At 56.8% G+C, this 16,367-nt stretch overlaps 4 protein-coding genes across 5 annotated transcripts; all 4 read right to left on the bottom strand.

Moving 5' to 3' along the window:
* Window positions 1-128: 128 nt before the first annotated feature.
* LOC117006273 lies at window positions 129-6,377 on the bottom strand. Its single transcript, XM_033078649.1, has 5 exons — window positions 6,200-6,377; window positions 5,526-5,629; window positions 1,739-4,603; window positions 1,207-1,415; window positions 129-731 (listed from the first exon to the last, which is right to left on the bottom strand). The coding sequence occupies exons 1-5, from the start codon at window positions 6,375-6,377 to the stop codon at window positions 662-664; spliced, it is 3,426 nt and encodes a 1,141-aa protein (XP_032934540.1). The 3' UTR covers window positions 129-661.
* A 220-nt stretch (window positions 6,378-6,597) lies between these two features.
* On the bottom strand, window positions 6,598-10,065 carry IFI35 (interferon induced protein 35). The gene is made up of 9 exons (XM_033078731.1): window positions 9,449-10,065; window positions 9,291-9,383; window positions 8,926-9,081; window positions 8,508-8,615; window positions 8,094-8,238; window positions 7,746-7,876; window positions 7,385-7,574; window positions 7,008-7,114; window positions 6,598-6,893 (listed from the first exon to the last, which is right to left on the bottom strand). The coding sequence occupies exons 1-9, from the start codon at window positions 9,461-9,463 to the stop codon at window positions 6,702-6,704; spliced, it is 1,137 nt and encodes a 378-aa protein (XP_032934622.1). The 5' UTR covers window positions 9,464-10,065; the 3' UTR covers window positions 6,598-6,701.
* A 102-nt stretch (window positions 10,066-10,167) lies between these two features.
* On the bottom strand, window positions 10,168-12,247 carry RPL27 (ribosomal protein L27). Of its 2 annotated transcripts, XM_033078751.1 has the most exons (5): window positions 12,139-12,247; window positions 11,956-12,038; window positions 11,646-11,815; window positions 10,972-11,082; window positions 10,168-10,258 (listed from the first exon to the last, which is right to left on the bottom strand). In XM_033078751.1, the coding sequence occupies exons 2-5, from the start codon at window positions 12,034-12,036 to the stop codon at window positions 10,210-10,212; spliced, it is 411 nt and encodes a 136-aa protein (XP_032934642.1). In that variant the 5' UTR covers window positions 12,037-12,038; window positions 12,139-12,247; the 3' UTR covers window positions 10,168-10,209. The 2 variants fall into 2 exon arrangements, with proteins under 2 accessions (XP_032934642.1, XP_032934643.1); XM_033078752.1 differs by lacking the exon at window positions 12,139-12,247 and having other exon boundaries at window positions 11,956-12,039.
* Window positions 12,248-12,481: 234 nt separating this feature from the next.
* Window positions 12,482-16,278, bottom strand: RUNDC1 (RUN domain containing 1). Its single transcript, XM_033078719.1, has 5 exons — window positions 15,896-16,278; window positions 15,222-15,380; window positions 14,757-14,955; window positions 14,399-14,488; window positions 12,482-13,931 (listed from the first exon to the last, which is right to left on the bottom strand). The coding sequence occupies exons 1-5, from the start codon at window positions 16,223-16,225 to the stop codon at window positions 13,066-13,068; spliced, it is 1,644 nt and encodes a 547-aa protein (XP_032934610.1). The 5' UTR covers window positions 16,226-16,278; the 3' UTR covers window positions 12,482-13,065.
* Between the last annotated feature and the right edge of the window lie 89 nt (window positions 16,279-16,367).

The following is a 16,367-nucleotide window of genomic DNA, read 5'->3' as shown; positions in this document are numbered from 1 at the left end:
CTCTGCACTTTGTATCTGGATGTCTCAGTAGCCAGGTGGGGCTGAAGTGGGTGCCTGGGCTGAGGGTAAGACAAGGCATGAACAGCCACTACCAAACATGAGAATAAATCCTATTTATTTATCAGCATAGAGACTGGCCCTGGGAGGCAGCTGCTGTGGGTGCAGAAAGCTGTCAATGTTCTCAAGAGAGCACCAGGTCACCTGCTGGCCTCAGAGCAGGTGCTGGGGAGGGGCTGGAGCATGGGGCTGTCAGTGACAAGAGCTGACACTAAGGACAGCTCATCCCTGAGCTGGACAGCAGCTGAGCAGCTGGTGGAAGAGACTTCTGGAAGCTAGGGCTGGACTAGGTGCAGACTCCTGCCCGGGTTTGTGTCTGCTGCTGAAAACCACATAGGGCTCAGCCTGCAACCAGCTGAAATCAGCTCTGTGAGTGCTGGCAGGACACACATCCCAGAGGAGCTGGGGTTTTTGGGAAGCACTGAGGCCTGCATGGGACAGAGGTGCTGCTCTTTGCTACTGTGCAGATTTCTGGCTCCATCTGGGGAATGCAGGAGCTCCTTCGACAAACATTTGCTTCTTCCTGAGCTGTTTCTGTTAAGCTGCAGTTTTCTCAGCAGGAAAAGAAGGCAAAGGGAAGCCACAGGCTGTGGCTGTGGGAGAATCACACAAGGCCCAGTTTATCCAGAACTATGCCAATCTCATACATGTACAGGGCATCTGGGTAGCCATTCCTGCAGGGCAGAGAGGAAAGCACTAAATAAATAAATCCTGCTGAAGTGCCAAAACCAGAGAGGGAAGCATTATGTTTTGCCCCAGCCCTTCAGCAGGAATAGAAGAGAGTGGAAGTCCTGCTTGAGGGATGTCCTGCTGCCTGCAGGCACAGCTCATACCCAGCACTGTCACAGGAAAGGCTGTAAATGAACAGGGCCCAGAATTCTTGTCCATGGGGAACTTAGAGGTTTCCACACCACTTATGGTTGTGGGATGGGCAAGAGCTTTTGCTCCACCTGGAGGGTGCTGGGGCTGGTCTGCCCTGTCATAGCTGCCTTGCAAGCTGAAGCAAAGGGAGGCACCAGCTCTGCCACTGTGGGAGGGTGGAAGAGCCATCCCTGCCAGGATCTGTTGACCTGGAACCCATGGTTCTCCTCCTCCAATTGCTAAAAAACCCACAACCCTACCCAGAACTTAGGATGAGCTGGGCCATACCTGTCTCGGCCTCCATCCCAGGAGGTTTTGTGGGGGATAAGGCCCCAGGTTACTCTTTCCTCTCCATCACAGGACTTGATCTGGAATGTCAGCCCACGATCAAATGCTTTCTTCAGCAGCTTTGCTGTCTTCAGCCCTTCCTTGTTATCAGGCAGGAAGGCACAAAAATCCCCCCCTTTGTAAGGCTGTCCTGGGTGAGGGTGCCCAACCTTAGAAGAGGAATAAGACATTTTAAACAATGGCTGGAGTGCTGAGCCTCTGAGGGGATTTCTAAGATTTGTCTAGGTTGAAAACTACACTGATGAGCATGGTCCCCATTGTCAGCTACAGAGGTCACACATGCTCTTGAGAAGCAGCAAGCTGCCCCAAAACCTGGTGGCTTTTTGCCTTTCATAGGTTAATACCTCTGCTGCTCTGCTGCTTTATATGTAGGGCAGGGAGCTGTGGATGCTCTTTTGCCCCCCACACCACCCTGAGAGACCCCCCCTGTGTAGGCTGCAGTGGGATGGGGAAGCTCTGGGGTGGTACCTACCCCCTGCACGCCATCAGGGATGCTGTAAGCAAGGTAAAGCGTTGAGCTCTGAGAGTATCCAGGCAGGCTCTGAGGCAGGGAGGAGATCTTCAGTGTCCCTGAGATCTTGCAGCTTGGGACAGCTGAGGAGGATCTGCAGCAAGCTGGCTGCATACTGTCTGCTGCAAAACATGCCCTGCACAAGGTGTGGCCACAGGGGCCCTGGCAGGTCACACCTGAGCTCTGGCAAACATCACACTGGCCCAGAGGGACTGTGCTGCTTTCCTGTTCAAGGCTGGGGTCTCTTCTCTGCTGTGATGGCAGGTTAGGCTCCTCCTGCTCATTGCTCCTGCCCCCTGGGAACTGGGCCCTTCCCTGATCTGTGGGCTCTGCTGCAGGTGCCTGTTGGGCCACAGCTGGTCGTGGCTCAGCAGCCATGGCCCTGGGTAGCCAGGTGGGCAGAGAGTGAGGAGCTCTGTCAGCTGCAGGGACTGGAGAGTGCTGCTGTCCCATTGCTTCATTGTGGCCTCCTCTGCTCTTGTCTCTTGCAAACTGGAATTTGTCTGGCAAGACTTTTTTTAGCTGGGTGGTATCAGGCTCCCCCAGAGACAGTTTTGTCTTCCGCTGTTCCTGGGGCTCTCTCAGGTCAGGAGGACTTGGCTTTTCCCCTAGAGCAGAGCCCAGAAAGCCGTTTCCTCCTCTCCCAGGCCCAGAAACAATACGGCCCCTGGCCTCCTCCTGCCCCCAAGCCTGCTGGAACCTCCAAGGACTGGGGGACCTCTTTTCCTCTGCCTCTGGCCCCCAGGAAGCTCTGAGCACATCATCTGTAGAGTTTACTTTACTGCTGCTGTTCAGGTGCTGTAGGGAATTCAGACTGCCAGGAGAGGCTGGGTCCTGGCTTCTGCTTGACTGGATGAGGCTTGATTTCCCTGTATTCTCTGGTGCAGGAGACATGGATGAAGACTTCATGGCACAGAGCCTCCTGGATGAAAACACATGGAAGGCCTCACTCACTCCTGGCAGCATCTCCTTGGGGCAGGCAAGGTAGAGCTTGTACTTGTCTTTGCTGAGTCCAACCTGGAAGGATTTTCCTCGCAAGAGGCTGCACAGTTCACTCAGGGCACTGTCATCTGGACCACTGACAGCGAGCTCTGAGTAGCTCACACTCTGACACACCAAGTCAGGGCACTTCTGCACAAGACCTTCTACCTTCCATGCAGCCTGGAGCAGCCTTCTCCTGTCTGCTGCCTGCAGTGTCAGCACTGTGCAGTGCCCAGCGTAGCGCTCCGAGATGTGCACCCCTCCAGCCCTGCACAGCTCATCAATAGTGGCATGGCACACATCCTTCAGGTAAAACCACTTCAGAGAGTCCAGGCTTATCTCCTGACTCACCCAGCTGCTGCAGTCTCCAGAGCTGTTGCTTTCCTTTGCCCTGGGTAGGGAGAAGCTGTTGGACCGTTGCAGCACAGGTGTGGATGCAGAGGATCTGGAGCCTGAAGGAGAAGAGGTCCATGTCACATCACAGATGCTGGAGATGCCATTGTAGGGGTGGTGCCCAATGGGACTTGAGCCTTTAGAGTCCTCAGGATGCTGGGAAGTGCTGTTTTCTTTGCCTGCAAAGGGCAACAGCACTTTTTGTCCTGGCGGTCTGGCATCTCCTTCCACAAGGTCCCTTTCTGTGGGGTTCTGCTGAGGCTCTGCTGCTGACCCCAGAACTTTATCTGTCACAGGTGTGGGAGACCGATACAGCTGGGCCAGTGTCCTCGGGTCACTCAGACCAGAAACATCTGTCTCTGATGGATGTTTCCCAGAAAGCTGCACCTGTCCCACCAGTGGAGAGTCCTGATTCAGCAACAGTCCCTGGCCAGCCTGAGACCTGTCAGCTTTCAGGGCACTGAAGTTGGCAGCTAGCTTAAATTCACCTTTCAGCTCCGGCCTGCTTGAGCCAAGTCTCATGGGTGAAGTATCCACAGGCACTTTGGCCACGTGTTGTGCAGCTTCTGTGGTGCCAGAGGGCTGGAAGCTGCTCAGTGCGTCAACCGTGTGTGCAGCACCTCCCCTGCTGACGGAATCCTGAAGGAACTGCTTGGCCTGGGACACATCAACAAGGTTTCCAACAATATAAAGCTGCTTCACGTCCTCATGGCAGAGCAAGTGGGGATACAGCTTCTGCAGCTCACATGTCAGAGCCCTGAGAGCCTGGCTGTCCATTCCCAGCCCTTCCTTAGCGATCTTCTCCTTGCGCAGGCTGCCCTCCAGCTGCTGGTAGAGCTGCTGCAAGGCCAGGTGGGCCTGTTGCAAGGCACCCATGTCCCCAGGCACATCTCCAGCTGGTTGGAGGTACAATACAGCAACACCATCACCAGTGACATCCACCACATCCACGTGATGTTGGTGCAGCACACCTTGGTACTCAGCAGCACAGAACTTCTGCATGTACAAGTAAATATCTGAATCCATTGCTAGGGAAAAGTTCTCCAGCTTCCCCAAAAGTTCCACAGCTTCCCCAGCCACTGGGCTCTGAGGTGATGGGGCTTTAGCTGCTGTTTCATGCACCTGGTCCCAGTTTGGCAGCTTTGCTGTCTCTTGTGCTGACTCAGTGGAGTCAGGCACTTGCTGGTGACCATGCTTTCCCATCTCTTTGGCCCCACAGCTGGAAGCTGGCAGGAGGATCTCACCACTGGCTTGGCTCCCGAGGTTCAGGCTGCCTAGCAGGTCTCTGCTGAAGGTCTGCAGCTCAGTGAACGGTCCCTGGACTACACAGTGCATATTCTTTGGGTCGAAGCTGAACTGTGCATTGCTGTAGTCTTTGTGTAAGTCACTCAGGAGGGTTTTGCCCATGGGCAGCTTGCCATAGTCAATTGTCATGCACACGTGTATGAAGATCTGCAAGTAGATAGCAAGGAAGTGAGAGAGCAAGGACCAAACCCAACCCCTTTCAAAGGCACAGGAGAAGGCAAGTGCACCTGGCCCCTGAATTATTGTGACAGAAGAAATGACACACTCTTCCACCTCTCTCTCTCAGCATCCTACTTTCAAGAGAGATGGACCCTGAAACAGGCAGCACCGAACGACCCAGACCAAGAAACTCCTTGACCCTGTGCACCTTTTGACTTGTCAAAAGTTTTCTGCAAACAAGGAATTGGAAGGGGAAATGCACAGAGATAGGGTCACATTTCTATACACTAGGAGCTCTTAAAAAAGCCCAAACCCAAGAAATCCACTATTGTTTCTGCATCTGAAATGCAGTTGTTCTTTTGCCCTTGCAGAGAGTTTCAAGCAGTTTTGGCACCACAGGCTTGCAAAAACGTCTGCAAGGCCAGGCTAATTCCCATGCCCTTTTTTTTGGGGTTCAGACATGAAAACATAAGACATGGCTACTGCCACAGTATCTTGAGACTAAAGGAAGAGGCGAGAACTCTCCAGAGCTCCCTAGACACCAGCATGTCTGTATCCTAAGCTTTCCTGAGAAGGAAAGAGGAACAATACACTGTACATCCAGCTGATGACAAGGCAGAGGCATTAATAGGATCCCCTGTGTGGCACCAGATGGACTGGGGAAAAGTGCCTGTTCCCTCCAGCCTGACTACCCTTCATTTGACAGGCACAAATGCCAGATGACTGAGCACACAGCCTGCCTGCCTGTCCCTGTGCTATTAACACAGAAAAAAAATCTTCATTTGAATATGAATGAAGATGGATTTAAGTGTAATTAAGATGAAAAGAGAGAGTGAAGCTCCCTTCTCGAGCTGTCTGCCAGGCACAGGAGTGTGTGTGGGAGCAGCTGGGGCTCATGGCCCCTCAGTACCTCATCGGGGCTCAGCTCTGCAGCGTACAGCGTCACCTCCAGTGGGTACTGTGTCCTTCCAATTGCCAGCACGTGGTTTTTCACCTTCAGGATCCTCTGGGCCACTGGTAGGAAAAGCCACCCAAACCTGTGTCAGCCCAGCCAAGGGACAGCAGTGGGGCTGTGGGCAGTGGGACAGGAAACGGTGGGGCTGGGGACAGCAGGACAGGGGACAGTAGGACAGAGGATGGCAGGACAGGGGAGGGTGGGTGAGGCAATGGCAGGGTTGGGGATGGTGAGACAGGGGATGGCACGGCTGGAAATGGTGGGAGAGGGGATGGCAGGACAGGAGATGGCGGGACAGGGGATGGTGGGGCTGGGGATGGCAGGGCTGGGGATGGCAGGATAGGAGATGGCAGGGTTGGGGATGGTGGCACAGGGGATGGCAGGGTTAGGGATGGTGGGACAGGAGATGGCAGGGCTGGGGATGGCAGGGCTGGAGAGGGTGGCACAGGGGATGGCAGGGTTGGGGATGGTGGCACAGGAGATGGCAGAGCTGGGGATGGCGGGACAAGGGATGGCAGGGTTGGGAATGGTGGCACAGGGGATGGCAGGGTTGGGGATGGTAGGACAGGGGAAGGCAGGGTTGGGGATGGCGGGACAGGCCGGGCCCCCAACGGTCCCTCGGGCTTTACCTTCTGGTGCCTCGAAGGTGATGAGGGCGCAGGGCGGGGACCCGGGCAGCACCTGCACATCGGCAATGTCGCCGCCGCCGTTGCGGGAGCGCAGGAAGTGAATGGTCAGCTTGTCGGCCGCTCTGTCGGGAGGCAGCTCGGCGGGGAAGCCCCGCACCCGCAGCGTGCGGCCCGCCATGCCCGCGGGGGTCTGCCCTCCCCTCGCCACACCGGGCCCTCACCGCCCTCTCCCACCCCGGCCCTGCGGCCCCGACCCCGCTCCGGCCTCCGCCCCGGCGGGGAAATGAAAGCGAAAGCGGAGCCGCCCCACCCTGGGCCCCGCGGGAAGCGCGGCCCGGCCCCTCAGAGCGCGGCCCGGACACGGCCCGACCCGGCCCCGACACGACAGACACGGTGGCTGCTGCCAACAGACGCTTTAATTTCCCCCGTGCCCAACGGCCGCACGGAGCTCCTCGTGTAAGGCTGACTGGGCTGGCCAGCTCTGGCCTGCAGCCGGCCAGCACTAGCCCATGTCCTCCACGAACACGGCCAGCCCCGTCCGCCCCGCCGGGACGTAGGCGAGGGCATCCACCTCCCCGCCGCCGCGGCTGGCCTTCTGGAAATGGATCTCCAGGGCGTCCCTCATGGACTCCTCACTCAGCACATCGGGGATGCCCAGCAGCAGCACGGTCCTGGGGCAGCGGGAGGGCTGCAGCTGTGGGCAGAGCAGGGGGTGAGAGCAGAGCAGGGCAGGGAGAGGGGCTCCGGGAGCCCTCCCGGCTGTGCTGCCCCAGCCCAGGCTGGGCGGTGCTGCTTGCACAGCCCTTACCTGCAGGTTAGAGATGTCTCCGCTCATGCACGGTGAGATTTTGACTTTGTATTTCCCTTTCCCAATGGGCACTTGGATGTGTCCTTTTTCAATCAGCGGCTCTGCCACTGCAGATGGAGAGGAAAGCCCTGAGCTGCCCAGGTAAGCTCCAGAACCAGGAGAGGTTCTGTCCCTGTCATAGGCACCAAGGCTGACACTGCCCAGCTCATTGCTCAGCTCACCCACACCAGCACAATTTTGGGGGAGGCAGGACAGCCTGGGGCTGTTCCCTGTTCCCTAAACACAGCTTCATCTGCTCTCAGGAGATTTCCTCCCAGAGCAGGCTGGGCTGCTTCACCTTTGCCAGCCACTCAATCTCAGCATACCCCTCAGCATACCTCCATCCTGTGTGAAGGTCATCACCACCTGGTCAGAGTCCTCCAGGAACTCCCTGCTCTCCACCTCACTGCCCCCATTCTTTTTCTTGCTGAAGAAGAGCTCCAGCTTGTCCAGCAGTGCCTCCCTGGTGATGTCCAGGCTGGGCAAGGCAGACAAAAGGATGCTCCTCTGGCTCGGAGTCAGCCTGATCTGTGGGTGACATGGGCCAGTGAGTGCCAGGGCAGGGCTGGCCCCAGAGCTCAGGGGAGCAGCGCTGGGCATGGCTGGGAGCAGTGCCCCGGTCAGGCAGGCTCAGATGGGGGAAGCAGTGTGCCCAGGGCAGCTCCATGGCATGAGGAGCAGGAGACCCACGGGCCCTACCTCCAGGGCAGATGGCAGCGGGAGCTCCATGGGCACTGCCTGCACTCGCATTCTGCACTGGTCAAGCTCCTCCAGCTCCCCACAGCTCAGCTCCACCGTGTGCTCCCTCATCTCTATGATCCTCTGGGCCACTGTGAGCAGGGACAGACCTCAGCACAGGGGAGTGACTGCCACTCCCAGTGCTTTCCAGGACAGGACACAGCACAGCAAAGGTGTTGTGGAGGGGGCACAGCCCCACACAAGGCAGGGAGAGGGGCAGCACCAAACTCTGGCACAGGGAGGGGACACAGGGCAGGCCCCAAAATGATCGAGGACACCTGGCTGGAGCAGTGCTCTTCTCACACTTACCCTTTGCCTCCTCAAAGGTGATGAGAGCTGAACCCCCCGGCAGAGGGTAGTGGATCAGTGGGGTGAGCATCAGCTTGTTCATGTCCTCCTTATTTGCTGTGAGTCCCTTAAAGATCACTTTCTTTTCCGGCAAGGAAGACGACATCTAGGTTCAAGTACAGACAACACCTGGAGGAGACTAGACCCTGCACAGGAGCATATCTAGACAAACAGACTAGAAATAAACTCATGGCTCAAATAAACGGCTGGAGAATCTCAGCAGAGTCTCTCCTAATGTCTGGCTGTGCCTGGAAACCCAAAGCCATGACCAGAGCTCCTGGCCCTGCTAGAGGAGCCACCTGCTAGCAGGAGCTGTTCCAGTCATTACACAGTGCCCTTGCCAGCAGACTCAAGTGCCCATGCACACTCTGTTACCATCATAGGATTATTCCAGAGGGCCTTGTTCTTCAGTTCTTCCAGTTTATTTTTCAGAATCTGCTTCTCCTGCATCAGCCTGTTATTCTCCTCCTTTATTGTAAAAATCTGGAAGGAAGGAAGGAGCGGGAAGTAAGGAACACCAGGATACAAGGGGCTGCAGTACACTACTCTTCTGACCATAGCACTGTTCTTGGGCACACACTCCAGCCCCTTCTCCTGGTCTTGACTGCCTGCAGCTCTGCCCTGATTCCTCTTTGAGGACAACCCTCCCCTCACCGTGGCACTGCACAGGCTTTGTATTTCCCATGAAACCTCCATAGGATCCCAAGTGATCTCAGAGCAGTGACCTGTGTGACACAGCCCCTGCACCCCCTGCCACCCTTCCAAGCCTAAGACACATCCACTGAGCACCAACCTGGTGGGCTCTTTCTTCATCTCCATGTAAAGTCAGTTGTTGCACCAAAACTTTATGAAGTTCTTCTTCTCTTTTCAGCTCTTGTGTCCTTTGCTCTGCAGCTTCCTTGGCCATTTGTAGGTTTATATGGTCTTGCTCCAGAGCATGGTAAAGCTCCTGTGAGAAGCAGCATCAGTGTCATCCCCACCAGCCACCCAGCCCCAGCACAGGCTGTGCCTTTGGGAATGAGCCTGGACCCTCTAACAGGCTCTCCTCTCCATGAGATTACTCCTCTCTGACACTCTGAGCTCCTGGGAGGGCTGACCGGGCAGAACCTGGATAGTTGGGATCCGACCGACCAACCCCCCTCGGGGGGCCGGACCCACCTTGCACCGCTCGATCTCTTCCCGGAGCCGTTCGGGGCTCTCCGAGCCATCATCCTGCGGGGCCTCACTGAGGGGCAGCCGGACGAAGGAGTTCTAAAAATAGGAGAGGTCTCAGCCGCGCTGTGCCGGCCCCCGCCCGCAGCTCCGCCCTTCCTCACCTCCTCCGAATCCATCCCGCGGCCGCACCGAGCGGAGCCCCGGGCCCGAGGGCAGCCCTGACCGCCGGGGCCGCTCTCCCTGCTCGGTCCCTGCTACCGCAGACCCCGCATCCGCTCTCCCCTTTCGCTTTCGTTTCGCTGCCTCGCCCCGCCCCGGCCCCTCCGAGCGCAGTCCCGGGGCGGCGGATGGTCGGGCCCGCCCAGTACCTCATCATCACCCCCATCATCGCCCCACCTTCCCTTGGCACCCACCTGCCCTGCCAGGAACGGACCAGTGAATAAATATAAGCTCCTCCTGTCCCCCTCTTGGATTTACAACCCGACCCAGCCCGTGCCCCCCAGCAGGCCAGCAGCCAGTACTGCCCCGTTTGGGAAACTAAAATCCAACATCCACAGCTCATTCATCATACCAATCACTGTGCACCCAGCTGACACCCAGAATCACCCACTTGCCTGCCCTCTTCTCTCACATGGATCACCCCAGTTTTGGAAATAAGAGATTTCCCCTGTGGCAGCTGCAGAAGAGAAGTGCAGCCCTGGCCACATCTGGAGCAGTCCCAGAGGTGACACCTGCACCCATGGCACAGCTGCACAAGGCTCCACAAATGTACTGACACTCACCTGGACTGCAATGGCTTTTCCCAGCTCTTAGAGACACAGAGCAAGCACGACCACACCACACAGACCACTGCTTGTTTGGTAAATAACAAAAAAACACATGGTTTTTAATAAACATTTATTGATGCAACTTTGCTACACCCTTAGAATCGCAGCTTCTGGAAGAACCACTTATTCTTGCCGGTTTTGTACCTGAAAGAAAACACACAGGTTAGAGAGGGATGTGTCCTTCCCAAACAGCAGGTAACAGCCCCAAACCCATACCTGAGCTGTCTTAATCAGACAGAATGTAGCACCCAGCTCACCCAGAGGCAATCCACCTGGTCTCTTTGGCCTGGCCGACAACTAAACCCTTTAAATATTTTACAATATTAAATATTGAAATATTTAATACTTTAAATATTGAAATTCCAAGGGAGGCAAGTGCCAGGCTCCAGATTTCTCACAAAGGACACCTGCACAGTGGCAGTTTCCACCCCAACAGGCACAAGCACAGGACACAGCCATCCCACTGGACACCTCGTGTGGCAGGGAGAGAACTCTCTTGGACAACAGCTCAGGGGCTGCCTGAGACACTAACTGTGTGTCCCACTGAGGTCACACAGCTCCTTCCTCAGAAGGAAAAGAGCAGAAACCCAAGCACTCACTCAAAATGTCAGCACTGCCCTGGCCCACCCAGCCCAGTGATAAGAGACAGGATGAACTGGCAGCAGGTTGTCAGATCATCCTCTGGCACCTGGAAGGCCCCACATGTGCTGGCACAATGCTGCACACACACACAGGTGAAAGGAACACACTCAACAAACATGCATGCAAAGAAGCTGGGGCAGGAGTGTCAGCTTGGAGACTCACAAGCTGTGGAACAGCTGCACCAACATCACTGAAGAGATGAGCTCCCAACTCACCTTTCCTCAAATTTCACCTTGGCTTCACGTCTTGCTTTGCGTTTCAGAGCGGGATCCCTGAACACATCCTTATTGACCACTGTTTTATCCAGGGGAATATCCACAGAATACCTGAGAGAGAGCAGAACCAGTCAAAAGGGACACGGTACCTGGCACAGGGCTGAAAACCAAGCAGAGCCAGGATCAGCCAAACACTCATTTTAGTGTCCAGTCAAGGAGCTACAGCTTGTAAAGGTGTCCTCAGTTCAGGAATCAACAAACCACTAAAGCAGTCTGAGTTCAGCCCGTAAAGGAAAGAGCCACACACTGTCTGAGGGATATGCAGCTCTGTTCCATGTGGTGCCCAGGAATTGCTCTGGGAGCTCTGAGGCACAATAAGCCAGCTTCAGACCCGCACATATCTCAAACTGCTCACTTGCTAACACCCCATAAGCAAAGGTAAGATCAGTGTGGCTGAAATAAGAGCCAGTTGCCTCATTCCAGAAGTTCATTAATATTTCCACTCAGGCTCAGATCCCCAACTCCCTGGTTCTGCAGAGCCTGAGCCTCACACTCACTCAGCCACGGCATTAAAATCCTTGGTAACTGCCGGTGTTCAGCAGAGAACACAACCACAAAAGCAGCCAAGACTCCTCGGGCCCTGCCGGCAGCATCACTCCCGGGGCCGCACTCACCGGGTGGGCATCAGGTGGTTGTAGTTGTAAACCTTCACGAAAGACTTGATCTTGGACCTTTTAGCGATCTTTTTCTTGCCCATGGCAGCAGTCACCTTACGCGGGTAGCGGTCGATGCCGGCCACCAAGGCGTGGCTGTACGGTCGGTCCGAGGTGCCATCGTCGATGTTCTGGAAGACAGGCCGCGACGGCGATAGCACCGAGGGGTCGCGGCCGCGCGGGCCCCGCAGGACCCGCGCCCGTGCCGCCCATGGGCTCCCGCTCGCCCCGGTAGGACAGCGCGGACCCGCCGGCTCAGCCCCACGCTCACCTTCACGATCACGGCCTTGCGCCCCGAGTAGCGGCCGGCCAGCACCAGCACCACCTTCCCCGGTTTCATGAACTTGCCCATCTCTGCGGAGGCAGCAGTTGGCAGTCAGACCGCGCCCGCCATCCGCGCCCCGGCCGCCACCCCCGCGGATGGCGGCGGATCCCGCGCCCGCCCGCAACTCACCGAGGCTCCGCTGCGATGGCGCCCAGGCCGGAAGAGAAATGGAACGCCGCGCCCCCGCCTTTGGCTCAGCGGCATTGCGTCACTTCCGCCGCTGCACCGGAAGCCGTTGCCGGCGCCGTGTCGCGGTACCGGGTGTTTTCCTCAGCCGCCCCATCCCCGGGCACGGTGATGCTGGATGTCCGCCTCATTCGCCCCCTCCCCGGGCACGGCGGTGCCGGGTGTCCACCTCCCCCGTCCCCCTCGGGCACGGCAGTACCGGGAGTCCACCTCCCCCGTCCTCCTCAGGCACGGCGGACGCCGCGTCACAGCCCCGGTAACGGACAGAGCACACAGGACTGCGGCCCACAGGTACTACAGCGGTATTTAATACACCCCGCGGGACACCGGGCTGCGCTGACCCCCACACAAAAGCCTGGAACAAGGAGCTGAGTCCGTGGGACAAAGCGCCCCGGCAGCCCAAGGGACACAGACTGCAGAGCCGGTGGAAGAGCCCCCGGGCACCTCTGGATCGGCCCCCATCTTCTACATCCACCGCGGGCAGGTCAAGGCCCGTGTGACCGGGCAGCTCCCAAGGTGCCTCAACACCTGCCAGCTCCCTCCTCCATGAGGGGTTGTGTGCAAAGACTGTGAGAAATAACCACAAAGGAGCTCAGCAGGCCCTGTGGCCAGGCCTCTGCCCCCTAGCCCCAAAGTCACTGAGCACAAAGTCACTGGGCAGGGCAGTTTGGCCCGAGAGCAGCAGGGAGCAGGCAGGGTGAGGTGCTGGCCAACCTGCGGCATCAGACAACACACTGCCAACAGCACGACACCCTAAGATTTCCCTAAAAGCAAGTACCAAAGACACAAACTTGGTCTTACAAAAGCCAGGCTTCTTGAGCCCAACAGCTGCCTACTAGTGGAAAATGGATGATCTACAATTAAAACACATCAAAAAGCATCTTTGATGTTTTTCAGCTGCCGAACAGCCAAGTCAACCGGGAGGTTGAACTTCAGGTTGCTCAGGCGGCTGAGGAGGGTGAGCGCGCTCTCAAATCCAGTGTTGGCCATGTAGCTCCAGGGCTGGTAGTGAGACTGAACCAAAGCTCCAGATTTACAGATGAGGTTGAGCCACGAGACCAGGCGCTGCTCGTTCAGCGCCATGCACACCAGCGCCTTCAGCTCCGAGTCTGCGCTGCGCTTGAAGGGGCTGTGCTCCGTGAGCACCGTGTGGATGGCTGTCAGCAGGCTCTGCTTTGGGGTAGCCACCACTGCTCCCGTCACAGGCAAGGCAAAGGACTGGGAGAGCTTGCGAGCTGGGGATTCCACAAAGGCTTGTCCGTTCTTAGCGTTGTAATACTTGACAAAGAGTTCCCAGGGGTGCATGGTCCGCGGCGAGGGCGTGAACGCGGGAATCAGGCACGCGATGGGGGCCAGCACCAGGCTCATGCCTGGGGAAGAGGCGTAGAGCCCGTGAGCCAGCAGATCCCGCAGAGCGACCGTCAGCTCCCTGCGCACGGCCAGAGTCAGCTCGTCTCTGCCTCCCAGGGGAACGTCCTGCAGCTCAGAGGAGCAGATCACATGCTCTGCCTGCTGGTGTTTCAGGGCAAGCTGCCTCACCCGCTCCACCGACAGCTCCAGTTTCTCAATTAAGGGGGAGAAGTCCTGCTTGTCTTGGTCCTTCTGCCAGAGGGTGCGAGGGATCTGACCCGTGGCACAGCCGAACTGGCTGACAGCAAAGATCTGCAGCACGGCCAGCATGCGGCGCATGAGCTGCAGGCCCGTTTCTTGCATCCTTCTGGCGTCTTCTGGGTTCACTGACCAGGTTAGAAAAGAGAAAAACATACTCTCATTAGGGAGTTAACAACTCTGCTCGTTCATACATACAAAGGGAGTGCAAATACCCAAAAATCCTTCAGGCTAGCATTCTGAGTAGCAGCATATGCCTCGTGCTACATTACTGTATTTCCAGCAGGTTCAAGGGGTAAGGGATGGCTCAAGCTCTAAAGAACACTGGATCCCCCAGCTCAATGTACCTGCTCACAGAACTCAGAGCTTGAAGTGCACAAATTAGTGTGTTTTGCACCAAGTATCAGCAGTCTATTCCTGACCCCCACTGAGGAGTGAGCCCACCCTCCATGCCACATTCTCAGGCTCTGTGACTATTCTGAGAATCCCATGGAAAGAGGGTAAAAGAACAGGACACAAGCCTTCAGCAGAGGGAGTGCAGAAGCACAGAAACCAGGAAAAAGGAGCTGACAGTGCTGACCCCAGCAGTGCCCACCTCTGTTCCCAGAAGGCCGAGTGCTGGGTTTGTAGGAGCCTCCACAGTCACAGTGGCCATCTTCTGCCTTGCCAGAGCTTCCAACTTCATCTACAAAAAGGATTTCACATCATTATTTTACATTTCTGAATTTCAGCTGCATATCCCAAGTATTAAGGTCAACACTCCTCAGATCCCTCTGGACCTCTTTTGTCACTCTATCAATAATTTTCTTCACCATCAGTTTAGAGAGATTTGTACTTTCCCATGACCCAAAAGCAATTCCTGCATCTCCTGACATCCGTGACCTTCCTCCTTATGACTACATGAGGGAATTACAAAGCAATTCAGTCTGCTCATTCAAAAACTCATTACTGACCCTGAATGAAGTTGATGAACATTTCGAGGTCCCTTATCTGGGTCTTCAGTTGTTCCACCAGCTGCTCCTTCACCCTGGCTGGATTCACAATCTGTGCTATGGCAGCATCCACCCGCTGCCGCAGTTCCTCTGGAGAGAGCGTTGCAAAATCTTCACTCAAGTCCATGTCAAGCTTCTTTATCAACTCATTTATAATCATCTGCAAAACACAAGTGAGCAGTGCGATTTCACCTTGTGGCAGTGCTGCCCCAGAGCTTCAAGGATTCCTTTCCCAGAAGTTCAGAAATGGGATACCTGTGCTGCACAGAAATAATTGCAAAAGACACAGGACAGGTTCACACATGTAGACAAACTCTTGACACTCTGTTATAGCTGCTGGTGAGAAATACAGACTGATGAGTGCCTACAGTCTGTAAGACACTAACAAGGGATAGGAAATACAGCAGGAGGATTTGTGAGCCTTACCCGTTGCCTTTCCATAACCACAGACTGTGGCAAAGAATCATAGCTGCCCTCTTGGTAAGCAAAGGTCTCTAGGTCATCCAGCTGTGTCTTGAGCTGCAGGATCAGCTCTCTCTGCTTCTCCTTCTGGACCTCAATTTGCTCCTGCTTCTCTCGCTCACCCTGAAAAAAATTATCAGTAAATAAAATGGAAGTCTTATTGTCATACTCAAGCCACAGAGAACAGGATTATGACATGAGGAGTATCTCCTGCAGCTCATTGTACTTCACTAGTGAGCACTGCAAACTAGCCTGAGAGAGAAACGTGTCTGAGCACCAAGCAGAGGTACCAGCTACATCTTCTCAACTGATAAGGGGGGGAAGCACCTCTCCAGACCACTTGCACCTACGTCCTGTCCCATAGGGCCAGGATCCAGGAAGAAAGCGGCCAAATAACGTGTACATATCACAGATCCTCTGAGTCACCTGTGCTGTACCAGGGCGTGGAGCAGTGACACACCTCTCAGGGCTCTAGGGCACATCCCTTCGAGTCTCCAGGGGCCTGTGCCCGCCTGGTGCTGAACTCTGTGCAAACCCGAGCACCGCGGGCAGTGCAGCCGCCGCTACTGGGGCTTCAGGCCGGCTCAGGCCCACAGACCGACCCCGGGGCTATGCCCAGCCCTGCCGCGGGCACTCACCGGAGCGGCGCCGAGACCGTGGGGAAGCGGCGCGGGGCAGCCGCGGAAGGCGAAGTCCTCGAGGTCGCGGAGCAGGCGCTGCTGCTCGGCCGGGCCGGCCCGGGCCACCTGCCGCAGCCGGAACTGCACCTGAGCGAAGTGCGAGGCGAGCGCCAGCAGCGCCCCGTGCAGCCGCCGCCGCTCGGCCCGCAGCCGCGGCACTGACTGCGGCGACTCTCCTCCCGTGGCCGCCGTCTCTTCGTCCTCCTCATCCTCGTCCTCCTCCGCTGACACGGCGCCCACCGGCGCCCAGCGCTCACCGGGGCCCAGCGAGCCGCCCTCTCCCTCCATAGCCGCCGCTACCGGCGCCGTGACGCCGCCGCCATCTTGGCACCGGGGGCGGGGCCATGGGCGGGGCGGGGCCAGCGCGCCCCCTCGCGGCCCGGCGCGGTGGCGGCGGCGGCCCCGGGAGCGCGCACCGGGGGCCGGGGGG

The sequence above is a fragment of the Catharus ustulatus genome, chromosome 23, assembly GCF_009819885.2.
Source record: "Catharus ustulatus isolate bCatUst1 chromosome 23, bCatUst1.pri.v2, whole genome shotgun sequence".
NCBI classification, from domain to species: domain Eukaryota; kingdom Metazoa; phylum Chordata; class Aves; order Passeriformes; family Turdidae; genus Catharus; species Catharus ustulatus.
This window is presented reverse-complemented; position numbering and strand designations above follow the sequence as displayed.